We start from the raw sequence: 26,868 nt of genomic DNA on the forward strand, positions 1-26,868 counted from the left end.
CGAGGCGTCAACTGCCCGCAATTTTTTAATTAGAGCATTGTATGCTGCTGTCTTTTTTTCTCGGTCACTATATTCTTTACTTTTAATGTTCCACAAACATGTTGGGTTTCTATATATTTCAATGAATTCACTTACAAACTCTCGAGAACACTGACAAGTATCAGCCATTTTAATGCCCTGTGCGCACAAATACAAACACTAGACTGCGCAAACAGCTGTTTCACGCCAGATTTGCGGCGATCTCCTGTCCACACGCTCGAACTTGTCTGCGCAGATGTGGTTTGAACCCACAGATTTGAGAGCTTTCGCTCAAACCTCCAACTCCAACTTCCAGGTTTGCACACACCTCAGGTTGGTGCAAATCTTCTGTCCACACGCAACGATCTGTCTGCGCAGATGTAATGTGCGCAGACATTTGCGCAGACAGATCGTTGCGTGTGGACGGGCCTTTATACATATTCTTCCTTGTCACGAAGTCGATACCCGATTATGCGGTCTTCGATATTGCGCGTGACGTCAGGTGTGCAGAATTAGTGAAACCAACATTACCCTATTAACTATCATCATAAGATTTTACGTTGCTACTGAATATGATAGGAACTGACGTTGCACATATTGACTAACTTCATGAGCTCTAGGTCGACCCACATCACATTAGCTTTCAAGCGTAATTTTAAAATGATAACAAATTTTAATTGCTTAAAAACCAAAGTTTATACTGTGTGTATCACAGAATTCTCTGAGTAAAAGTTTCATTCCAGTCATATTGTTGTTTTAGAGTGGGGTACTAATAATTTGTTAAACCTTACGTTTTTTCTAAATGTTTGTATGTGGCATCTATATTTCAGTCCGACTGTATATGGAAGATTGCACTATCAGTTGTGACTTTTGTTTGCGAAAAGGACTGGTTTCTAATTTTTATTCTGAAAAATTTTTGCGGTGGTTGTGAATGACAAATTGACATCCTGGCTGAGTTAGAAATTTTCATTATTTATCCACTTGAATTTTCGTGTGTTTCATCGCAGAGACTTCCCATATAATATTATGAAATGGAGATCTGATTCCGCAGAGGACATGACTTACATGTTATTGTTATACTTGTATGGAAAACATAAATCCGATACGAGCCAACTGAAGATTTTCAATTTTGTTACTATCGATATGTAATTTAGTTCATTCGAGTTTGTGATACTTCGATGAAAGTAATACGGAATCTATGATCAGTGATGGCAGTGCTCTTGTGCGTGTGGGTGTTTGCGGCTAGGTGAAACATGTATAGTTTGGCCATCCCCCAAAAGTCATTAGTTCGTCAGTGGAAAAATATTGCAAAAGGTATGTACGCACGTGTCTGTATGCGTATTCAATACTTTCATTTGTGATTATCTAAGAAGTATGTGCGAAATGATGTCATGCTTCTTCTGTGTTTGTCATTGTTTATCATTGTAATTTGTTGTCATACTCTTACTTTTTGTTTCGGACTGACATGCCTGTTTGTGTATTGCAGGATGCTGTGGTTGTCATCAGCGAAATGTGATTGCGAAACATCCAACGGTACGATTAGCTCCATTACTATTAACACCGAAACACTGTTACACAACGAATATACAGTGGTTACTACCCGAAATAATACGGACTAGCTCTCTCGCTTACGTACAAACGAATGCTACAGGTAAATTCAGTTCCGGCTATGTTGCCGGAACAAATAGACTTCACAGTGCTGTTTTTGTGAGAAGATTCTATGCCGGCCCGATTCTTCGGAAAGAAGCGCCCCTAAAACCATCGTCAAAGGTAGAAGAAACGGTTCAAGCAATAAAGAGTAAACTAAAGGAGGGAGAGAAGCCACCAGATGCTCCAGTGCCAGTGAAAGTTAAGAAAACTATAAGACAGAGGATAGTGGATGAAGTCCTTCATTATTACCACGGATTCAGATTACTGTTTATTGACATTAAAATATCTCTGAAACTGTCATGGAGAATTTTGCAGGGCAAGAGTTTAACGAGACGGGAACATAGGCTTGTAAGTCTTACTTCTCATAGTAATTACATTACCGTATGTGAAATATATTTCACGATACTTCTAAATAACACTATAGTTCTTGTAAGTTAGTTTAGTAGACCTAGCAGCAAACAACCTCACATTTCATGTTTGTAACATTAGTAAATGTCTTATCTAACGTCATTTAACGAGTTTCACTCGTAAATGTACGCAGGCTATTAGCGTTCATTCTCAAAATCACACACTTCCTAAATGCTTCGTATTTCTTATGCAAAAGGAAAATCTAATGTCCGTTTGGAGGACAACATTTGGTAAAATCGTGATAACTAATAAAAACCCCGCCCCCAACAATCTTGGCATTTTCAGCCTGTAGTTTGTCACTCAGTTGAACCTAGACAGCATTGTGATAGGTGTATCAGGTTTCAGTAGTTCTTTGTATAGTTTGCAGTTAGACATGGTGTAACAGTTTGTAAGCAGTGGTCAGACTCCGCACTATAGCTCCTGAGCTACTCATCGCTAAATATTTGACATTGCACTTGATGTAGAGGAACTCTGAGGGATACAGAACAAATAATTAGGTATTATTTACTATTTCTGTGAAATATATTTTTTAATTGACTACCATTAAATTGATGCAATTTTTTGTGCATTACAGATATTCAGAAGAGTGGTAAATGGTTACTGATAGTACCACCCACTGAATCAAAAATATAAACTAGTTTTCTAATGATCCTTTTGTCAGGAGATAGCAATGCATCCAGTGCTATGAAATCCAGAAAAAGTTGTGAGGAAAAAGTCACAGGTCTGCACAGCTTATTGTTATAGTTTGGTGTCAGCTGCTCTTTCCACTTCATGTCACATGAGACTGAGCACTCTGTGTCAGTAAAATGTGATCCACAGTTTTTTATGTGACTTTTCATACTTGGGAGGGAAATTAGTTTTTCCCACATCTTCCTAGTTCTTGCTGATAGCTTTCATGGCATATGATACATCTCTGCATAACATGATCTTCTGGTTCTTTAATGGTTTGTTAAAAGAGAGTTTTGTTCCTTTGATTTGTAAACAGAGAAAAAAACAGCAACCATGCTTGACATGCAATGCAAGCAGATTGCAGTCTCTAGAATGTTTTCCTGATTTGAGAATTGCACGCTGCTATGCACAAAGAGACAAAAACTAATTCTTTCACTTCTAGCCATACTGTTTACAAAATACAGAAAAAATAAAAATTACACATGTAACAAAATACTTGAAATCCTCAGGATCTGGACCTGAGCACTGAGCAGTAATAAAATAACTTGTGAAGTTGCCAATATTTACAGTGAGTTAAAGTGCACTCACAGTGTCCATGTCTCTAACATTTCATGCTAACGTTGACAATCCATTGACATCTATCATAGCCAGTGAGAATTGCTGAATCTAATGATTTCTATCAGCAGAAGAAACAAATTGATTACATTTGTCTTCAGTGTGCAGATTGTCAGAATAACTTTTGAATGATCTGAATGTCATGAATTTTAGGGTTAGTTAATGATTTTTGTATTTATGTAGTGAATGGGAGAAACTTAAGTGTGCTGGTGAGCAGACACATAACAAAGACCCAGCCTTAGGTTAGGTTCGAATGTGACAGTTTACTTGAGAGTTTGTGAAGCCAGTGACTCTCATTCTAGAAATATTACTGCTGTAATTCGTAAAATAAGGGAAAGGCAACTCTCACCTGTAGTGGATCAGAAAACAGCATTCAGACTAGATTTCAAGCAGTAGCTTTTTTCCCAGCAATAGTTCACACATTCGTACATACAGCTGTACAGACACCCAAATGAAGTGTGCTTGTGTGTGAGAATGTGTGTATTATTTCTAGAGAAAGAGCAAGGGCTAGTGATTGATTACACGTTACTGTGCGCTGCGCATCAATCTGCTATAGATGAGTGCTTGCATTTCCCTTCTTTTACATGTTGCTAAGTCCAAGAATTTCCATTATTGTTAAGGTTGCTGCAATTTGTGTGTGGCGTAGCCCAAGACATGGTCATTTTTCAATAACCTACTTGTGTGTCTTGTTTCTGATTTTGCTGAAAGTTTTGATGTGATTAAATTGTAACCTAATGTGTAAAAAATATCCTCTAACTTTATTTAGGGACCATAAGAAATTATAAATGACCATTTTGATTGGCAGTCAACTTGTGTTTCGTTGTGTTCAGTTGCCATTGTTAATTGCGCGCATTGTTAAAATTATCTTCTCAAGTGATGCAACTGCTGCAGACATCACAAGTTTCCTTTTACTATTACAGCATTAAGTCACATGAAATTTGAGCTGAAGGCAAAAGAGTTGTCAATACTACAACAACACACAGAGTATATGCTGCCCTGCCACTGTATCCTCCTGGCTTGTGCAGACACATAAGAACACTCATTCACTTTTCTCAATTTAAAAAAAATTAGTTGTATTGCCAGTTCATTGGAGAGGAACATGGAAAGAACAATTCTGGATTTACAACTCAGTATGTGACACTATGCACAGATTGCATTTTCTCATTAATGACTCATTATACAGGATTATTGGAAAATCATTTTCTGTAGGGCAAGTAGGGTTAACCAGAACTCCAATGAGAAACGTTTTGAGATGGTACTATGGGCCAAATTAAGGATCAATGTGTAGTAAGAAACGGCCCTAAATTGCGTGGCTAAAGAGCTATGAACTACCATGACACACATCTCGTGTACTGAGCAACTACTCCTAGCTCTTATGGTATGCATTTTAGAGCCCTTGTTTACTGGACACTTGTTCCTTGTTTTGGTACATGCTAACACCTCTCAAAATATGGACAGCAAAGAGCTTGCAATAGAAGAGATTTGTTTCACAGTATGATGAAGATGAAGTAGTGCTCATAGCCCTTAAGGTATACATTTTGGATCCCGTGTTTACTGGGATTTTTTTCTGGTTTTGGTCCATACTACCACCTCTGAAAATTTGTCAGTGGTGTTCTGGTTCACCATTTGTCCTATGGGACATGGGTTTTGAATAATACTGTATACAGAATGAGATTTTCACTCTGCAGCGGAGTGTGCGCTGATATGAAACTTCCTGGCAGGAGAGCTTCTGTTAAGTTTGAAAGGTAGGAGACAAGGTACTGGCAGAAGTAAAGCTGTGAGGACGGGGCGTGAGTCGTGCTTGGGTAGCTCAGTTGGTAGAGCACTTGCCCGTGAAAGGCAAAGGTCCCGAGTTCGAGTCTCAGTCCGGCACACAGTTTTAATCTGCCAGGAAGTTTAATACTGTATACAATGTACATTCAGTTCCTGCTAGAAGTTCTTGGTACCTTTGCATGCAGACAATCATCTTCAAAAGTTTTCATGAACATGCTTTCCTTTCTGTATGGCATTGTGTTAAATGGAGATTACATTTTCCTTCACCTTTGGAGTAGGACTATCCTTACAACCTGCATATGGCTTGTTTTTGGTCCTCCATTCTTTCAAAAATGTGTCAGACATCCAGTTCACACACACACACACTCACTGAAATTCATTCTGGATACCTAAACTATATTGATTTTCTTTTTATAAACATTGTAATGCGCTCGGCAATAGCATTTTTGCCAGCAGCATTTTCTGATGTATGTAAACTTAAACATAGCTGCTTCCCAGAATGACATTTAAGGTTTATTAAAACGTGCATTGTCAGTTTCAGTCCACTTTCCTTTACTAAATAGCTGCCTCATTTGTTTGCTCATTGCCTTGTCTGAGAGTACTGCAGGTAACCAGAAGAAGCACCCTAATCGGAAGCTCCTGTTTTGAAACCAGTTAACTGGATGTTCTGACTAGCTGTATTCCAATCAAATGACTGCTTCCTGTTCACTGCAAGGAGGCTGGCCAAGTGTAGTTAACAGACAGCCTCTGGGGCGTGCACTGCACATAAGTTGTATTTGTCTTACTTTTGCACATTGGGCTGTCTTTGGCTAAACATTTGTTTCCCTGGTACTAATACCCTACAAACTAAGAAAACTCTACAGCCACGTAACAGGGAAATGTAAGTAGTGGACCTGAAAGGGGACATATGTATTAAGGTGTATTTATTATGATTAAAATAATGTTCAATAGGGTCTCCTTCCTATATCCAAAATGCATTACACTGTATAATGACATGCTTAAAATCAGGAAAACAGCTTAGGAACAGTACACTATTTTTTGAAATGATCATTTTTAAACATGGTAACCTGCTCTTTAAATGCAAAAGAGGTTTGAGGGCACTGTTTTACGATGAGGGAAAATATAATTTCCTTTACTCAAAGAAATATATGGTCTCGTACCATAACATTTAACAACTAATACCAAGGAATGGTCTGAAGGAATAGTAGAAGGAATGGTAACATATTTCAGAAACATTAAGTGGGTGAGTAGTAGGCTTCAATGTGTTTTAAGTATTAGTAATACAACTACACAATGCTTCCATGTAATGGTCAGGTAATGTGTGGCAAATATAGTGATACGGCTCAGAAAGGAGGACTCTCATGCTCACTTACAGATTTTATCAGTTTTTTCATGAAAACAAAGCTTCAGAATATTTTGGGAGGAAAAGAGTAACCAGAAATAGGTCATCAAGCACATTCCTTAAGCCGAGGGAAAAAAAATAGTAAAAATCATTACCATTACCATCTTGCTCATCATCTTTTGCTTCAGTGACCAAGATGCCTGTTGCAAAAATCAACATGTCTACTCAGACAGTAGTTGCAGAACAGTCCATATTTTCACTCTGATACCAGGCAGAGAGCAAGGTTCATAACAACAAAGATTGATACGTAACACAGTAAGCAAACTTGTTTGTCTCCACCAATAAAAGATAAAAGACAAAAAGAAACATAAAAGTGCGATTCAAAAACCAGGAGACTACCTCTCACTTAATTTGGGTGATGGGTTGAAAGAAAATCTACAGAAGTAGCAGTGTAGCCTATAAAGTCTGTTGGAGGTAATAAGAAGTCCTTCCACTGAACCATCAGCTATTGCATGTTTGCAGTTACGGCAATGAGAGTATAAGCAAATGTAGAAAACCATCACTGATGAATTCAGTTCAGGACACACATGGAAGAATTGAAAGTGTTAGAACAGGGATGGTATTAGTTCATATGTTTGATATACATTTCTGACTTACTGATAAGAAGACTTCATAGATGTAGTCCCCAACAAAACAGATTTCCTTGCTGAGGGGAGAATTTAAGCTGGTCTATCAGTCATAGTTAATAAAACATGTCACACCCCACCCCTCTCGCTCACTCTAAACTTGCAAATAGTTGGTGTAATATTGTATATGCCATATTAAGTAACTGTATATTATGTTTCCAGAATGAGATTTTCACTCTGCAGCGGAGTGTGCGCTGATATGAAACTTTGTATGTTATGTACTCTACTCCCATAATGACGTTTTTGGAGTTAAGGCTCTAACTGAAATCAGTGCAAGGTTCCCTGACCATTTCTCCATGTTGACTGTAATGCATGCAGTATGTAATTGGACAATGCTACTGTCTGCTCCAGGGGTGTAGTTATTGATTTCCTTTTGTTTTCAAAAGCACCGTCATTTGCATACTGGGCACAGCATGCTTCATTTCAGGATTGCTACCTGGTCATTCCTTGCTACAGGTATCACAAGGTTGCTCTCTATCCCTGTGAGGCACAGCTTAGTGAGGATGGTCAGTAACTTTCACACCAGTGACCATTCTCTGATCTGGATACGTCCAGTATCAAAAAAGTGGTTGTGTTGCAAGGCTAACTAAATGCAGTACAATCAGCTGGATGTACAAGGTCTGTTCAGAAAATTCCAGAACATTCGTAATTTCATTCCAATGGTGTGTTGGAGTGAAAGGTGGTTGACTTCCTAACACACGCCTTTGTTTTTATTGTGTTACTGGTGGAAGTGACATTGTCTTATGTCAGTTATTTATTGTTCAGTGGTGTATTTAGTAGAAAATTGTGTCGCACAGTTTGCAAATTTCAAGATGACGGAGTGCGAGGAGTGACACGTCTTCATTAAATTTTGCATAAAACTCAAGAAAGCCTTACTCAGTGTTAAGAGTGATTCTCGCAATCGCCGGATGGAAGTTGTTGAAGATGACCCTCATTCAGGATGGCCTTCTGTGTCTATCAGCGATGCTCATGTCAGGAATGTTAGTAAAATTGTGCGTGCCAATCGAAGACAGACTGTCCGAGAGGTTGCAGAAGAACGCAACATTTCAGTTGAATCGTCATGAAATCCTGATTCAACATCTTGGAATGCATTGTGTTGCCACCAAGTTCGTCCCATGGCTCATGATTCAAGATTAGAAAGAACTTCACCTCACAATCTGCATCTATACTCTGCAAACCCTCGTGATGTGCGTGATAGAGGGTATGTCCCATTGTACCAGAGATTAGTGTTTCTTCCTGTAACATTCGCGTATGGAGCGTTGGAATAGTAACTATTTGACTGCAGTGCGTGCAGTAATTATCCTAATCTTATCTTCACAATCTGTACATGAGCGATACATAGGGGTTGTAGTGGATTCCTAGAGTAATCATTTAAAGCCAGTTCTTAAAACTTTGTTAATAGATTTTCTTGGGGTAGTTTACATCTGTCCTCAAGAGTTTTCCAGTTCAGTTCCTTCATTATCTCTGTGACCCTCTCCCATGGATTAAACAAATCTGTGACCATTCGTGCTGCCCTTCTGTGTATTCCCTGTTAGTCGTATCTGGTACAGTTTCCACACACTTGAGCGATATTCTAGAACCAGTCACAAGAGTAATTTGTAAGCAATCTCCCTTGTAGATTGATTGCACTTACCCAGTATTCTATCCATAAATCAAATTCTACCACTTGCTGTATCCATGACTGAACGTTTTTGGACATTTAATTTCACTTCCCTACAGTGTGTTACACCCTGGTATTTGGATGAGTTGTCTGATTCCAGCAGTGGCTCATTGATATTATAGTCATAAGACACTACGTTTCTTTATTTTGTGAAGTGCAAAATTTTACATTTCTGAACATTTAAAGCAAGTTGCCAATCTCTGCACCACTTTGAAATCTTACCAAGATCTGAATGAATATTTATGCAGCTTCTTTCAAATAGTACTTCATTGTAGATCACTGCATCATCTGCAAAAAGCCTGATTTTACTATTAATATTGTTTGCAAGGTCATTAATATACAATATAAACAGCAAGGGTCCCAACACACTTCTCTGTGGCACACCCAAAGTTACTTCTACTCTAACAATGACTCTCCATCCAAGATAACATGTTGCGTCCTTCCTACCAAATAGTCCTCAATCCAGTCAAAAACTTCTCTTGACACCCCATATGTGTGTTCTTTTGAAAATAAGCTTAAGTGCTGTACTGAGTCGAATGCTTTTGGAATTCGAGAAATACTGCATCTACCTGAATGCCTTGATCCAAAGCTTTCAGTATGTCACGTGAGAAAAGTGAGTTGGGTTTCACTTGATCGTGTTTCTGAAATTGTGCTGGTTGGCATTGAGGAGGTCATTCTGTTCAAGAAACCTCATTGTGTTTGAGCTCAGAATATGTTCTAAAATTGTACAACAAATCAGTGTCAACAGTGTCAAGGATATTGGATGCTAGTTTTGTGGATCACTTCTACTACCATTCATTTAGATGGATATGACCTGTGCCCCCATTTTTTTTAGAACTGGGCATGGTGCTTTGTTAGAGGAACCTATGATAGAATATAGTTGGAAGAGAGGTGACTCGTCCACAAATTCAATATTGAATCTGACTGGGATTGCATTGGGCCCTGGAGCTTTGTTCAGTTTAATGATTTCAGCTGTTTTTCAACACCACTGACACTAATAGTTATCTTGTTCATCTTTTCAGTGGTACGAGGATTAAATTGGGGCGATTCTACTGGCTTTTCCTTTCTGAAGGAACATTTGATAATGGACTTCAGCATTTCAGCTTTTGCTTTGTTGCCCTCAATTTCAGTTCCTGCGGACTGGACACTTAACTTTGGTGCCACTAACAGCTTTTACATGTGAACAGATTTTATTTGGGTTCTATGAAAGATCACTTGATAGTATTGGGGTACTGTAGTCATTGAAGGCATCACTCACTGCTCTCTTGACAGCAAAATGTGTTTCATTCAGTATCTATCTTTCAAATAGCCCTACACTTTGTTTTACACCTATTATGCAGTAGTTTCTGTTTCTTTAGAAGTTTCTTTACAGTTACTGTATACCACAGAGGTTCCCTCCCATTATGAACTGATCTACTGCATATATATCTATCCAGTGCATGGTCAAATATTCTTTTAAACTTCAACCAGAGTTCCTCTACATGCTCCTTCCCTGTGCTGAAAGTATCAGGGAAGTGCAGGGAGTGGCAACTGACCCTTAACATAGACAGATGTAATGTATTGCGAATACATAGAAAGAAGGCTCCTTTATTGTATGATTATATGATGGCGGAACAAACACTGGTAGCAGTTACTTCTGTAAAATATCTGGGAGTATGCGTACAGAATGATTTGAAGTGGAATGATCATATAAAATTAATTGTTGGTAAGGCGGGTGCCAGGTTGAGATTCATTGGGAGAGTCCTTAGAAAATGTAGTTCATCAACAAAGGAGGTGGCTTCCAAAACACTCGTTCAACCTATACTTGACTATTGATCATCAGTGTGGGACCTGTACCAGGTCGGTTTGACAGAGGAGATAGATAAGTTCCAAAGAAGAGCAACGCATTTCGTCACAGGGTTATTTGGTAAGCATGATAGCGTTACAGAGATGTTTAGCAAACTCAAGTGGCAGACTCTGCAAGAGAGGCGCTCTGCATCGTGGTGTAGCTTGCTGTCCAGGTTTCGAGAGGGTGTGTTTCTGGATGAGGTATTGAGTATATTGCTTCCCCCTACTTATACCTCCTGAGGAGACCACGAATGTAAAATTGGAGAGATTCGAGCGTACACAGAGGCTTTCTGGCAGTTGTTCTTCCCGCGAACCGTATGCGACTGGAACAGGAAAGGGAGGTAATGACAGTGGCATGTAAAGTGCTCTCTTCCACACACCGTTGGGTGGCTTGCATAATATAAATGTAGATGAAGGGGAACCCTACAGTTCTGAACCGTATGGCGCAAGTCCGGGAAGTGCAGCCTACCTTGGCACAGGACTTTCAAAGTTCAGTCCTTCCACTCGACTCAGAACCAAAGGGCCACGATCAGTTCTGGGGGCAATGCTGCCAATTGCGAGCTTCATTGAAACTCTGCCAGTCACTGGAATGACCTAAGAATGATCTTGGGAGTCCAGACGATAGGCATTATTTGTTCCAATGCGCCACAATCTTCAGCTAATTGCACCCAGTCCCCTCCATGGCTGTGGGAATAGCATCTTCAACATGTTGAATGAGGCCCCCAGATATACACACCAAAATAGACCCCCTACCTTTTTGCATTTGCTTCCTCCTGATACTGGTCAAAACAGGTTTCCCCAAAACAGGTGAAGTGTATCCCACTGGCTCAGTTTTAGTGAAATACCGCACCTCAGATATTTGTTGGTTGGGGGATCGGTGCAACACCCTGAGTCCTCCCTGGTCCGCATCCACAGAACACGGAGATCTACCATTGACACGCAGTCAAGTAGACAATTACAGATCCTGTACTTTCTGCAGAGGATACAGGATCTACGGGAGAGGATAGCACTTAATGTACCTCTGGTACAGGTATCGCAGGAGTTCTTCCAACGCACCAATTCACAGCAGCTGCAATTGTTTGACAGTAGTCAGAGCAATTTCCAGCTGCTTACCAACATCAACCAACTCATCCCATGTTCGAGAACAGCATTCACAGTGGAGTTTCATTTTGGCTGGTGCAGTGTATTGTTAAGGCAATGAACAAATGACTTTAAATTAAGCCTTTTGATTATTTTTTAATCTGTTGAGCTAAAAAGTTACTAATTCCCTATAAAAATTTAAACACACACACACACAAAACAAGATATCTTTGAAGAGTTTTCGGATTGTGCAAATGAGAACGAGATGTTCCTCAAAAGGATCATAACTGGTGATAAGACACGGGTCTACGGTTATGATGTTGAGACCATGGTTCAGTCTTCACAGTGGTTCAGGAAGGTTCTCCAAGACCAAAAAAAGCTCGTCAGGTCAAATGTCAAAACCATGCAGGTAGTTTTCTTTGACTTTGAAGGATTAGTTCATTATGAATTCATGCCACAGGGACAAACTGTTAATCAATGGTACTATCAGGACATGTTGCGATGCCTGCAAGAATGTGAGAATGAAGTGGCCTGAAATGTGGCGAGACAATTCATGGCTCTTGCATGGCGCCTGCACATTCATCCCTATTGGTGCATGACAGTTGCACATAAAACAAAATCTCTGTACTGCCTCATCCTCTATACTCTCCAGACCTGTGTCCTGCGGACTTTCTTTTATTTCCAGAATTGAAAATCCCATTGAAAGGATGAAGATTTGCAATGAAAGATGAGATAGAAGAAAATTTTCAGAGACAGCACTTTGCGTGATCTAGCAAGAGATGCACTAAGACAGCTTCCGTGTTTGGAAATGTCTTTGGGAACCATGTATTAATTGTGGAGGAGAGTATTTCAAAAGAGACCATGCACAATATGTAAAATATAAGCGTAGAAAAATTTTATGGGCAAAGTTCTGGAATTTATTTGAACAGACCTTGTATTTGAACACAGTGACAGTATCCAGGAATGGATTGACCAAATTAAGTATGTGACTACCATGCCAGAGATGCATCTTTTCAGCCTTGGAGTGAAGAAATGCTACATAGGAATCAGAAGCAGGTATGTAGTTCTGTTCAAAATGAATAAAGTACAGTATACTCCAACATCTTGGAAGTAAACGAAAGGACAGTCTTCTACAACTTTTGATAAAATATGGCCGCTGTTCCATTTCTTGAATCATGGAAGGAGGCAGTTTTGGTCCCCCCTCCCTTCTCACACCAGGGAAGGACAGAACAGGTCACAGAAGCATTGCAGTGCTGCACTGTGTAGGAAAGAACTCGGAGTGAATGGTCAGCCATTGTCTGGTCTGGATACTGTAGACCAGATGATCTTGCAGCCACTGTCAAAGTGAGCTGAAGATTTGCCGATCTACCACCAACAGCCCAACCCTTTGAAATCAGACATACAACAGACTTTCATATTGAGACTCTGTTTATTTAGCATGATTCATGATGTACAAAGGGCATGTGATAATACTAGAAGGCACAGTGTACTCAAAAACGCCATAAGTAGAGATTTCATGGCTTGGTATCCATACTCATATGGTTCTTGTCTATCCCAACAGCTTTTTTAAGTACCTAATTGGTGAAGTTTCATCTGACAGACTTGTATAGTAAAGCAGTGTACATCAAGGAAGCATTTTAAATGGAACCCTCTTCACCATGCCATAAATAGCATAATGTCCATGATAAGGAGTCCAGTCCAGTGCTGCTTTATTTCTGGACAATTACACTGACCGCTATTCCTTCCATTACAACACAGTGGTGTGTGTGTGTGTGTGTGTGTGTGTGTGTGTGTGTGTGTGTGTGTCCACCACATGATCATCTGCTTAGGTCAGAAACAGCAATCCGACAGGTTTTCAATCCAAATGAAGTGGTCCAATAAAAATAAGTTGATTGCTTGACCATTTTGAAATACTTTAATTTTTTCGTATGTGATTACCCTAAAAGTGAGAAGTTCAAAACAGTTTTTAAAAATTTTTACCTTTGGCCTTTAGTGAATGGCGGCCATTTTCGTTTGTAAGCACGCGACGATGTTTCAGTTTATAGATGTTAGCAAAAATACAAATATATCTGCACTGGGTTAAGTTACAACATTGCAGTTGACATGATTGCTTTAGAAAATTGTCCTGTACAACATTGTCTACTACACAAAATACTCTAAATTCAAAAATAACAAGCCAAAATGACTTCCAAAGTTTGGTATCCAAATTTTCAAAAATCCACTTTTTAGGCCCAAAAATAAAAAACAAGAAGTGATTTGAGAGTCAATTTTTTACTATAGTTAGATATCATACACTACTAGGCTCATATAGAGCAAATGTTTCCTTAATTTTTTATGAATTTTTGAAATTTGAAAATTTTCATTTTTTGTAAAGTTTGGGGTTAGTTATCTCAGGTGGGACTGAATACAAGAATATGGTTTTTGCACAGCTTGTACACCTATATGATAGCAATGTACTGTCAAAATTTCAACATTGATATCTGACTGTGAACAAAGATATTAATTTTTGAAAATGAGGAGATGATTCACATTACTCTACAACTGATCTTATGGCTTTGCCTATTCATGTGTGATATTGGCGGAATATAACCAATTATTATTGAAGTAAGGTACTGAATTATATACAAAAAGTGGAAACATCACTGAAATTAACATTTATATTATTTTGACATAAGTACTTAAAATAAATATTTTCAATTAACATCCTTCGAGATGTGACTATTCCTAAACCTGGTGGTGAATGTTAAGATCACTTATTTCTTCAGGCAGCTTCTTTGATATAGAATAAGGCCTCCCAGTTGCTGTGGTAAGTTCAAGCACTGAAAATTTCCTTAACCAAATTTTCATTGGTATCCAAACTTTGTCACTAGTAGATTTCTTGAATGATATTCTTGGGCCAGAAGGGTGTTAAAAATGCACTTAAGCATCATTGTTTTCCAAACTTAGTCTTTCAACCTCTGCAAGCCACCACTGCCCATCATACACACATGCCACTATGTCATTCAACATTAAAGACAGAGATGTAATTTTACTGACACAATGATCCTCATAAATTTCAGTTTCTGATGTTACGTAGCATCGAACTAAGTTTTCTGCAATACTGAGGAATTTGTGGAAATGCCGTTTTCCTTTTATTGCTATACAGTTTTCAAATCTGGTTTGAAGTGTTGTTTTCATATTCAGAACCACCTCTTCTTTCTTGATCAGAAAATAGGTAATGCCTTAAATATTATCCTTGCTAAAGACATACACGTCCCGTACTGTGAGAATTTGGTCTGTGGTTGGTCTTTGTAGGCTGGCTTTACTTACTTCACGTTTTGTTGAACCTCCTACTCCATCACATGCATTTTTACCATGGCAGGATGCAAAAAAGTGCCATTCAGCCTCCAACCCAAAGTCTACTTTGTGGTTGCACAGATTTGAAAATACATTTTGTTCTTATACTGACTACCACTTCCATCTGAAAAGTATATCAGCTTCTCAACATTGGGAAAATTTTGTTTTATGTAGTTTATTACATACTTTGGAAACACATGTTCGGCCAAAGTGTTGTGCTCCAAGTAGTCGCTTAGAATGCAAATTGAAGAACTGCAAACTTCATCTTTCTCCTTGTATTGCATTCTGAATCACAAATGTAAAAATTTCTGCAAAATCAGCTAGCACTATGCATTCAGTTTCATGAAGTTGTGCTTTATTTTGTTCTTCAAAACTTACATTTGATTTTAGAAATATAGTGGTGACTTGAGTTTTTGTAAGTTATTAATTAAAGATTCCAAGTACTCTTGCTGAGATTTAACCACTGTTATCATTTCTGCCCTGTCAGTTGTGACCCACTGTTTGAAGGTAATACTGTCTGGCATTCCCTCCTCATATTCGTGAAACAATTCAATAACGGTTTCCTTACCAGGGCATTTATTACGCAAATTCATCACGCAGTCATAACTGTTAGTGTCACAGACCATTAAATCTAAAAACTCTTTGTAATTAAGATCACTGAGTTTTGCACCCACAATCATCAGTTTGACATTTTGATGATATAAACAAACAAATACAGTGTGTGTCCCTGAGGAACCAGCCAAAATACACCACTTAGGGTGGATGTCACAAAATTTTGACCTTCCAGTTTCACATTCAGGGTGAGAATTTTTGAAAGCTACATACAGCTCATTTAAATTTAACAGCACTAGTCATTTCTGCTTTGTTACTTCAACTCCATTTATAACAACTGTTTTGCTATCTTTTCAACCTGGGCACATTCTACTGTTTTCATCATCTTCAAAAAAACTGCTGGATCTTTTTAATTGTTTCTTCACGTATACCTACTCCTTTCTTCTTTCCTAAAACTGGAAGAATGCCTTGCTCTTTCACTAATTTTCAGGTTGGTTAAACCAAACGACAAGAAATGGTGAGTTCATGAACCATTTTTTCTCTTGACCATGAGTCAGGGAGCTAACTTAAAATTTTAACTTTTTCCTCTTTAGATGTCACTGAACATTTAATTTTTAATTTCTCTATTAAGCTCAAATATTCAGTGTCAGATGATGCTGGTGGTAGATTTTGTTCTTCTTTAGAAATAATGTTAGTATCTGTATTATTAAAGCATGATTCCAAGTCTCTTCTAATTTTGCCTGAAATTGGTTGTAGGCCTACTTTATTTTCAGTAGCTGGTTTTCTTTTTCTGCTACTTTATTTTATTATTTTCAAAGCAGGAGATAGGTCTAACTTAAAACAAGCAAAATCCAATGTGCTAACAGCTTCCTCATTAGGAATATAAATGTCATTAACAAGGTTACATGATTCTTGTTCTGGATTCACAACAAATATTTTTGAGTAACAAGTTGGTCACAGTGAATTTCCAGGAATCACATTATGTTTCACTTGGGAATCTGTTTCACTCTCACATTACAAGGACAAATGCTCAAGTTTTATTTCCCTTGAACCTTTAGTAATAGGCTTTTTATGAACTTTAAGTGGATCACAGCATTTTCTTCCAAAAATGTGGTTGTACTTCAGAATATATTTCTTCTCATGATGCTCACACACTGATGTTACAGAAGAACTTACTCGAAATTTAAACAAAGTTTGTCTAACTTCATCAAAGTCATTGACATTTATCAAGTTTTCTGAAATTGAACTGTAAACAGTTTTGTGACCCACTTTACTTGCTATCTGTTCTACAGAGCACTGTTCATCCATGATATTGCATTCCAGTTAATCTCTCCAAGTTAATTACAGATTACACACAAAGCAGAGAACATAACACATTCTACACCCTTGAAGAATGTACATCCACTTTAACAGAGGTTTCAGAACAGACTGACTACAACAATGCCTCACCCAGCAATAATGTACTTCTTTATTGACACTAAACGTAAATGGGCATTTTTATTACCGTAGAACAGAAGCGAAAGCTCCTATTGTTTAATATTGCATTATTAAAAATAAATAAACTAAATTAATATTGGGTGATAGTGTTAACTTAATATATGTCGCAAGTAAATTTTATTACAATGAAACAATAAACCATTTAAATAGATGTGAATTATTTCCTCATTTTCAAAAAATCATCTCTTTGTTCACAGTCAGATATCAATGATGAAATTTTTACAATACATTGCTATCATATAGGTGTACAAACTGTGCAAAAATCATATTTTTATATTCAGTCCCACCTGAGATAACTAACTCCAAACTTTACAAAACATTAAAATTTTCAAATTTCAAAAATTCATAAAAAATTAAGGAAACATTTGTAAGTGTTTTTGCTCTATATGAGGCTAGTAGTGTATGATATCTAACTGTAGGAAAAAAATAGTCTCAAATCACTCCTTGTTTGGATACCAAACTTTGGAGGTAATTTTGACTGGTTAGTTTTTAATTTAGGGTATTTTGAGTTATATCGTAGAGGACACTTTTCTAAAAACAATCATGTAAATTGCAATTTTGTAACATAACCCAATGCAGAGATATTCAAATTTTCGCTAATGTCTCCAGACTGAAAAATCTTTGTGCGCCTACAAACAAAAATGGCCACCATCCAGTAAAGGTCCAAGATAAATTATTTGAAAAAACTGTTTTGAAATTCTCAAATATAGGGCAATCACATATAAGAAAATTAAAATATTTAAAAATGGTCAAGCAACCATCACTGGACCACTTCATATGGATTGACCCCTACATAAGGCTTATTACACTGTTTGGTGCCATCGAATTTTACATTCCTGCATAACTGGGACTTTTAGGCTCCCTGCCGATTTGTGTTTGTCATCGGTTTTTATCCCACTGTATGTTTCGGGTTAGAGCTGGTACATGACTTAGCTTCCCGTGGGCCCAAGAGGCTGGCATTATGCAGGGTTCCAAGCTGAGTGTTATACCCCTCCTTACCCCTTGTGTCCACATTGGGTTACACAGGTAACCTTTATAACTGTAACAGCCAATTTTCATGTGTATTGAAAACCAGTGTACATAAGCTTTGGGTTATTCCTTGTCTCTCCCACATTGGTTTTACCAGTTTAACCCATAGTTTCAGTTTGTGTAATGGGTCACTCCCACTTGGTTGCAGAGCCTTACAGACTGTATCTCGCATTGTCGCAGAATGCCCCACTTCTTGGCTCTCCATGGCAAACATGGTCTTCCAGATTCTTTCACTCTAATATTGGCAGACAATCCAAGGATAGTTGAACTGGTTCTCCCTGAAAGTGGTTTTTATTGTACTTTTAAACTATAAGAGGCAACCAAAAAATCTCTGTTTGAATGCCATACAGTACAGAATCAGTATGCCAATCAGGCAAAATCACCATGAGCATTGAGACAGTCATCCCACCAATGCACCCCCCCCCCCCCCACCCCCTTCAGGGGCTCAGAATTCGTTTGCTGAGTACGGCCTTGGTGACCCCATTCTTCCTGAGCTGGGGACCGGTAAGCACCGCCAGCCCTCTGTCACCATATGCTCTGGGCATAATTCAGCAACCACCGTGCTACACGTCAGTGGAATGTTGTGTGTTCCGGAGAACAGGGGTCTTGGCTTCACCTCCTGCACTGCAAGGAAGGTACATACCTCTATAAAAACCCCTCAGCCTCAAGGTGTGCTACTTGTTGATGTGAATGGATATTAAGGTAAAACAGTCTCTGTCTGGCAACCACTGGGGCACCTGCTTCTCCCCACTTGTATAAGGCTTGCTCAGGCATGCAGGGCTGTGCCTGGGTCGACGATTGTTTCCCTAGTGTCTTTTGGGATCCTTATAGAAAGGTTTCATCAAAGTACTACTCCTGATGGGACAGGTGTACCGTCAGGCAGTACCTACACCCACCCCTCAAAGAGAGCTCGATTGGTCAATCCTCCAGAAAAGAAGTCTCAGAATCATCGTAGCAGGGCACTTTCATTGTAATCAAGCGAACAGGGGGAATCTTTGAGAGCATCTCCCATTTCTATATTCACAAGGCATTGGAAGGTATTGCTGGGTCTCTGAAAAGTCTTAAATGACTTCGTAATGGAACACATTTAGTTGAAACTGCTAATTCCAACCAAATATCTAAGCTTCTGGGATCCTAAGGCCTTAGGTGACTAACCAGTCGAGGCTGAATTGCATAACACCATTATCTTTAGTAAGTGCGTGGTTATCTTCTCAGATATAATGGATGTGGACCCCACGGAGTTATGTGAAGAATGAAAAAATATGGTCATCTCAGAAGTGCAGAAAGTCAATGGCAAACTGGAAAAATCGGCAACATTTATTCTACAATTTAGTACTCCAGAATTACCTGAACATATCCTTGCAGGCTATATCCGTCTTAAGGTTCGCACATTTGTTCCTAACCCAATGTGATGCTACAAATGTCAAAGATTCGGCCATACCACTATGGGATGTAATGGGAAGGCTACATGTGGCAATTGTGGAGGCTCAGCTCACGAGTCAGGCAATTGTTACACACTTCCTCTGAAATGTGTAAACTGCTCTGGGGATCACCCAGTGTGGGGTTTACACCAAGGAAAGGAAAATTCAGGAGTTGAATGTAAAGAGACGCACATCATATGGTGAAACTGAAAAAGCTTTCAAAGCTGTGCAACCACTGGTTTTTGCTACTTCTTTTGTGTCAGCCCTTAAGACACCAGTTACTAAGTGTGTTGCCTCCACACAAACTCTGACCACAGATTCAAATACGAGCACATGCACTTGTCGGTGTACCTGTGGGGGAAACACTCTACTTGAAACTGATGTCGTTCAGAAGCTGTCAGCAGTAGGCTTACCACCCAAGCCACATACCACTACCTAACATCAGAAGCCAACTAAGTCATCCCCACAACCCAGGCAACCAGCTCCTCCTGTCAGTAAAGGAAGAATCCTTTGAAAAGTAGTTCTAAGCAGTAGTTAAACCTCTGGATCAGCGAGCTCTCTCTCGCTTTTTGACAGGGACCTTGCTCTTGAGGATATGGAGTTCCAATCGGAGGAACCACAGGGCAAGGAACTGGCTAATTTTCCCCTTGACCTTCCCGGTAAATCACTGCCTCCAAGTGAGAAGGAAAAGGACAACTATCGCTAATCAATGGCTGTGACCGGGACCTCTGTGTTGCAGTGGAGTTTGAACGGATATCAACCACATCCGGAAAAATTTCAGCTACTGGTCCGGGGGAAACCTTTCTGTATTTGCTTACAAGAAATGCATCTTAGTCACAGGCACACCAGCATTATGGGCTACCACGTGTACAGGAAGGACAATACTACTGGAGACAGGGCTAAAGGTGGAGTGACCATATTCCTTGATGGCAGATGCCTGTCCTCTTACCACGACCATGCAAGCAATTTCTGTGAAAGTTCTCGCACCCTTTAATATCACAGTGTGTTCTTTGTACCTGCCCCCTAATGATGCTTTGGATGCAGACGCTCCGGCAGAACTCTTCCAGGCACTCCCACACAAATTCCTCCTTGTGGGGGGACTTCAGTGCACACAATGTGCTGTGGGGCTCGGCTACAACTTGCTCCAGGGGTCAGATGATCGAACAACTCGTCCATTCTGAGAATATCTGCCATCTGAACTTGGGTCAGATGACTCACTTTTCCACAGCTACAGGTCTTTTTCAGCCATTGTACTTTTTGTTTGTTCCCCAGCAATTACAGACTCAGTTCAGTGGGAAGTGGCTTCAGATTTACATTCTACTGACCACTTTCCAGTGTGAATCTGTCTGCCAACTAGGATGGTGGCCAACAGGAGACCACGCAGATGGATGACACAAAGAGCAAATTGGTTACAGTACAGTCGACAGGCTATTTTTGAACAAAAGAATTGTGCACAGTTGGCAGTGGCCCATATCACTTGTGAGATCCAACGGGCTGCTGCAGAGTCCATCCCCAGGTCTAGTAACCACCTGAGACGATGGTCTGTACCTTGGTGGAATGACGACTGTTGATTGGCAATCAGGGTTAGACAAACAGCTCTTCGGAACTTCAAACACTGCCCAACTACAATCTTCATGCCTTCAGGTCTGCGAGAGCACATGCAGGGTGCGTGATCAAAGAACGGAAGAGGACTTCCTGAAGGGAATTCACTACTTCCATTAAACAGTCCACTTCCATGGCGCAAGTTTGGGAATCAATAAGACGGATTTCAGGCAATGGTAGTTCACGTCCCCTTATGGCCTTGTCAAATAATGGGGTCTCGGTGGACATGCCAGAAGACATGGCTCAGGTTTTAGCTGAACACTTCTTTACTGTTACTAAGTCATCCAGACAAACTCCCACTTTTCAGGTGCTCCATAGGACTGCAGAGATGAGGAAGCTCAATTTCTTCTCACATAATGAGGAAGTCTACAACCTTCCGTTCTCCGTGTAGGAACTGGAATCCGCTTTGTCTGCAGCCAGAGACACTGCTGCAGGTCCTGATGAGATCGATTATGCCACGCTTTGTCATCTGTGCCCTGAAGCAAAAGGACAGCTCCTCTCTTGTTTCATTCAGATCTGGTTTGATGGACAGTACCCCATAACTTGGAAGGAAGCAATATTAATACCATTCTGGAAACCAGGCAAGGACGTAGCACCCCTGATAGCTACCAGCGTGTTGCCCTTACCAGTTGTATGGATAAGACTCCTCAACGCTTGGTAGACTGCTGCCTCATCTGGGTGCTCGAATCCCAGGATCACCTGGAACCGCTCCCAGTGCAGTTTCAGGCACTATCGTCCTACATGTGACAGCTTAATTGTACTGGAGACGACAATACAGGAGTCCTTCTTTCGCCGAAACCATTTGGTTTGGGTGTTTTTTTACCTCAAAAAAGCATATGACACTACTTGGATGTGCAACATCCTTCGCCAACTTCATTGATGGGGACTATGTGGATGCCTGCCACTTCTGATCCAATCCTTTCTTGAGGACTGGTATTTTCATTATCGCATTGGCAATATCATTTCTGATTGCTATGTTCTGGAGAATGGGGTGCCCGAGGGCAGTGTCACATTGTTCTCCATAACTATCAATGGCATTTCCTCTGCAGTCAGGAGACCTGTCAAATGCTCTTTGTTTGTGGATGAGTTAGCAATCTTCTACTCATTGCCTGATCTTACAGCGATGGTGAGGCAGCTACAGCTGACCATTAAGAGGCTGGAAATGTGGGCCCGGATAACTGGTTTTTGGTTCTCACCAGAAAAGACCACATGCATCAATTTTAACGACACTCCTCGGAGTTTTAACCAACCAGTGCTCATAATGGGGGACAATATTTTACATTTTCATTGTTTGCTTTTTTGGGGTTATTATTTGACTTGAAATTAACTTGGCTCCCACATCTAAAGACCTACGAACAAAGGGCGTCTAGTCACTGAATATTTTGAAATGTCTTGGTGGGAGAGCTGCCAGGTCCCGCCTCCTGCAGTTTTATAGGGCATTTGTTCGATCATGCTTAGATTATAGCAGTGTGGTCTATGGATTGGCCCATCCTTCCTGCCTCAGGATGTTAGATGCTGTCCACCATGAGGGCGTTCGGATATTGACTGGAGCCTATCGAAGCAGCCCAGTTCCGAGTATGTGTGCAGAGGCTGATGAACCACCACTCTGGATTCGGCAACATATCCTTTTGGCTCAACAGGCAGCGAAAATCTCAGCGTCACCTCAGTCATTGGCATTTAGTTCAGTGGTCCAACCCACATTTAAATGACTGTTCAGGAATCGCCCCCCAAGCTACAAAGCTATTTGGTACGCGTGCTACAGACTGTCTCAAGGATCTGGATCTCTCAGGCAACAAAATACACACCTAGGGTTGGAATGCACTGCCGCCTTGACATCTTCCGATGCCACAAGTGATTTTAAACTTGACACAATACAAGGAAACTTGTTCTCCGGCTTTTGTTTTTACAACTTTGTTTTTGTCTATTTTAAGTATGTACCACAGTTTTATCGTTATTTATACAGATGGATCCCAGCAGGAGAATGCTCGCGGTTGTTCTGCTGTTTTTCCTGATAGAGTTTTTAAAGTGCGTTTTCCAGAACAATTTATAAATTATGATGCGGAGTTATATGGCATTCTGGTGGCACTGGAGAGGGTTCACAGACATCACCGTACAAGGTTTCTTGTCTGTTACAGCTCTTTTAGTGCACTGCAAGCACTTCACCAAATGTATCCAGTAGACTCGCTGATTCAACTCATTCGTGACTCCTTACAGTGCCTCCAACACCATGGCAGGGAGGTGATCTTTTGCTGGGTACCTAGCCACATTGGGATACAGGGCAGTGACATGGCCGACAAAGCTGCCAAGGAAGCATGTTGGGATAGTGCTGTCCGCCAATGTCTCATCCCGTTGCACACCATCATCTCATTTTCTGACAGACACATCATCCATCAGTGGGAGACTGAATGATTGTAGGTGACAGACAACAGACTGTGGCCACTCAAATCAACCACAAAGGCTTGGTGGACTACATGTCAGCCTCGCCGCTGGAAGGGGGCTCTGCTTACCAGACTGCCCATTGGACATAGCCCTTTCACATGTGGCTTCCTCCTCCGGTGGGAGGATCCACCTCTCTGTGGAGTTTGTGATATGCCGCTTTCAGTTCAGCACATTGTGGCTATTTGTGTCCTATATACTGATATTAGGGCAGCTCTCAGTTTCACCGGAGATCTGACACCATCCTCGCAGATACCAATACCAATGTTACACGGGTGGTGAAATTTTGTGATTTGTCAGGCCTCATCCCTTAATTGTTGGGGAAGGGCGGCAGACTTTAATACATTATAAACTGCTCTGTATGTGGGGAGAGTCCTCCCCCCCCCCCTCCCCCATGAGATGTACATGCTGACTTCTCATCAGGGTGCTGATGACCATGATGTCAAGCAATCCCCCCTCAACCCAAATAATCAACCAACCACCAATGCTCCATGTTGAAGATACCTGTTTGATAAAACTCCATGTCCTGCTGTGTGAAGAAGTCGTAACTGCCTGCTAGAGAATCTCATCCAACAGGGATCGTTGACTCTTCACATCCTTTTTTAAGGGACTGGGGGCATGATAATCATGTAGGAAGAGATCAGGACTAAAGGGTGGGTGCTCAAATGTCTCTCACTTGAGTTGGTAAAACGACGCTTGCTATATGGGGATGTGTGTTGTCATGAAGTTGGAGTACCATTCCACAGTGGTAGCTTTTGACAGGCATAGTGCCTCGTAGACATCCTTCATTCTCTGGTGGGCGTCTGTTGCTGTTTGTCCTTCGGCAGCCAAGAAAAGAATAACAGCACCTTGGTCCTGTTTGGACACATTTGAGAATAACATTGTCACAGTTTTACTCTCTTTTAATTTGTTTCCGATTTGATTATCCCCTTTTTATGTCGCAGCCTGTTTTCCATTGTAGGGTTAGCACTTTGATGAATAGCAGGTGCTGTTCCCCTCTTTAATACTTTGATACAAATTAGATTGGGCATGGGGGCATCTGTGGGACCGATGGCGAATGCCCTCGTCACATTCAGAGTCCCAGGGGACACTTGCCTGGTCCACCCTCCTGCTGACCTGATTATTTCTCTCACTTTATTTTATTGTCATAAATCTAACTGATGCCAGTTACATTTTTAGCCTTCTCAGTCATACTATTAAAAATCTCCCGGACAGGATGTACCCTTTACTCTGTAATTGTCTTCACCCTTAGTTGGTTGATGATGGGTCAGATGCAGGTGGGGTTTCTATCATCGCAGATGAGTCCAGGGAGACCTCTCAGCCAATGAAACCTTTGTACTTCTCCGTAAATTATTTCCCAGCTCTGGGATCAGTATGGTTTCAAGTGCCTCGATTTTACCACTCATATTTATGTTAATAATGTGATTAAATTTCTGGTTGATGTTACAAACTGAAGATGTGTTACCTCTTGACCGAGAGGCTGATTACCTTGCTGTTTTGTGCCCTAATCCACAACCAACCCTTACCTAGTGTCTGCACTGAAGCTAGGTGGCCACCACATATCATCCAGTGGCAGCTCCTCATGGTGCGTCAGGTACAAAAGTTTATCATTCCAGAATCATCTCTATAGGAAATCATTGTTCACCCTGATATGGAACCTTTGTTCATAAATTATCACAAGCAATGTGACCATTTCAGATCTGTGTAGTGTATGACCCATTGGCACTCATACTAGCGACTGGAATGCAATGCCATTCTGATTGCTATAAAAGGCTCACAATAATTTTACATTTTTTGGAGTGCAGGGGAGATTTCAGTGACTTGTGAAATTTTAAATGAGCTCCAGAACTTTGTATTCATAGAAGAGTCTAAGCAGGGACACTCACATGGCTGCTACGTGGTTTTCCATCTGTATGTTATCAAAATCCATCTACGTAAGGAGTTTACTTTGTAGGATGTAGAATGACACACGTTCTCTCAAGCTGTAGCAGCCAAGATTTATTCCGGTTGCAAAAATCCTCATCTTCATGGGCTCCGTGGGTGCCATTTAATATCCGCAGTATTTGCACCCAATAGCTACTAAGATTGTGGAACAAAGTGTTACTCTGCTTGTTAACAAAATACATTGATATCCAGGGAACTGAATCAGCAGATGTGACAACCAAGGAGGCACATTGTGATTATCAGATGATTGAGGGCACACTAAAGTATTGATCAGTGGCTCAGTGATAAAGTGCCAGACTATGAATCCCAAAGTCCCTGATTTGATCCCCTGTCAGTCCTCTCTCTTCTTTCGCCTCTTGCAATATCTGTTGATGTAAAAATGCTGACTTGCACCTTGGTTCGGAGACCACATTAAACTGTAGGTCCATCTACAACGGGCTGGGTACGTTAGTTCAGAGGTCAGAGAAAGGCAACGGCATACCACCTCCCCCAGGGCCAATCAACTCCATTTTTTAACTGACTGTGTTTTATATTCTGACAAGTGAGCAGAGGTTCGTCTACCTATGGATCAGCCCTTTTAGTTGACAACGAGATAGCGTTGGTACAAATTTTCAGATTTGTGAAATGCTTTTTAGTAAGATTTTAGGGCAATGGACAAACTTAATTTTTTTAGAGTTTGAATTATGAATTGAATGTATGGTTGGACATAAGACAGTGAGTAAAATTTCAACAAATTTTAGTTGCACTTCGTTTTTTGCTTTTTAACTATAGGGCAAAGATAATCTCACAGTTGAGTGCCCTTAAATGTGAGATGCAAGCACATGCTGCCGCTTGCTCCTCCTCCCCCCCCCCCCCCACCTCTAGCCCCCCTCCCCCCACATACAATTCTCTGTTACAAATGACCTCTTCATATATGAAGTATTAAACTCATTAAAGAAGAATGGGTTTATTGGATACCTATTCCCTCTTTTTTTTACACTACTCTCGGAGACACAGTTGTCATCTGATATGAGGGTAAGTAAAAAATTATCCATAATGTACCTATACCTTTTATTACAACGCATGTAGGACATGTACATTAACATTTTTCAGCACACTTGGTCCATCATTGCACAAGCTTCCTGATGCCTTCAGGGGGCTCACCACTGTTTGGCGAGTTCATACTTGGCTACTACTGGGCCCCAGCCTTTGCAGCATCCTTTCTCTTCCCTGATGCATGTCTGTCCTCTTACTGTTCTTTTTCCCCCTGTCAGGGAACATGTGTGGGATGTTTCTGGAGAGGTGTTCTGCATTTTCAGTAGCCGATATCAGAATAGGCTTTCC

The 26,868-nt window shown here is 40.4% G+C and overlaps 1 protein-coding gene across 1 annotated transcript in view; it reads left to right on the top strand.

Annotated features, from left to right (window-relative positions):
* The first annotated feature begins 1,179 nt into the window (after positions 1-1,179).
* The window catches only part of LOC126248181 (mitochondrial proton/calcium exchanger protein), a 122,270-nt gene continuing 96,581 nt past the window's right edge, over positions 1,180-26,868 (top strand). The window contains exons 1-2 of the mRNA XM_049948958.1: positions 1,180-1,332; positions 1,505-2,016. Of these exons, the coding sequence (XP_049804915.1) occupies positions 1,272-1,332; positions 1,505-2,016 (573 nt within the window). The 5' untranslated portion in view covers positions 1,180-1,271. The remainder of the gene's footprint in view (positions 1,333-1,504; positions 2,017-26,868) is intronic.

The sequence above is a fragment of the Schistocerca nitens genome, chromosome 1 (assembly GCF_023898315.1).
Source record: "Schistocerca nitens isolate TAMUIC-IGC-003100 chromosome 1, iqSchNite1.1, whole genome shotgun sequence".
NCBI lineage: Eukaryota > Metazoa > Arthropoda > Insecta > Orthoptera > Acrididae > Schistocerca > Schistocerca nitens.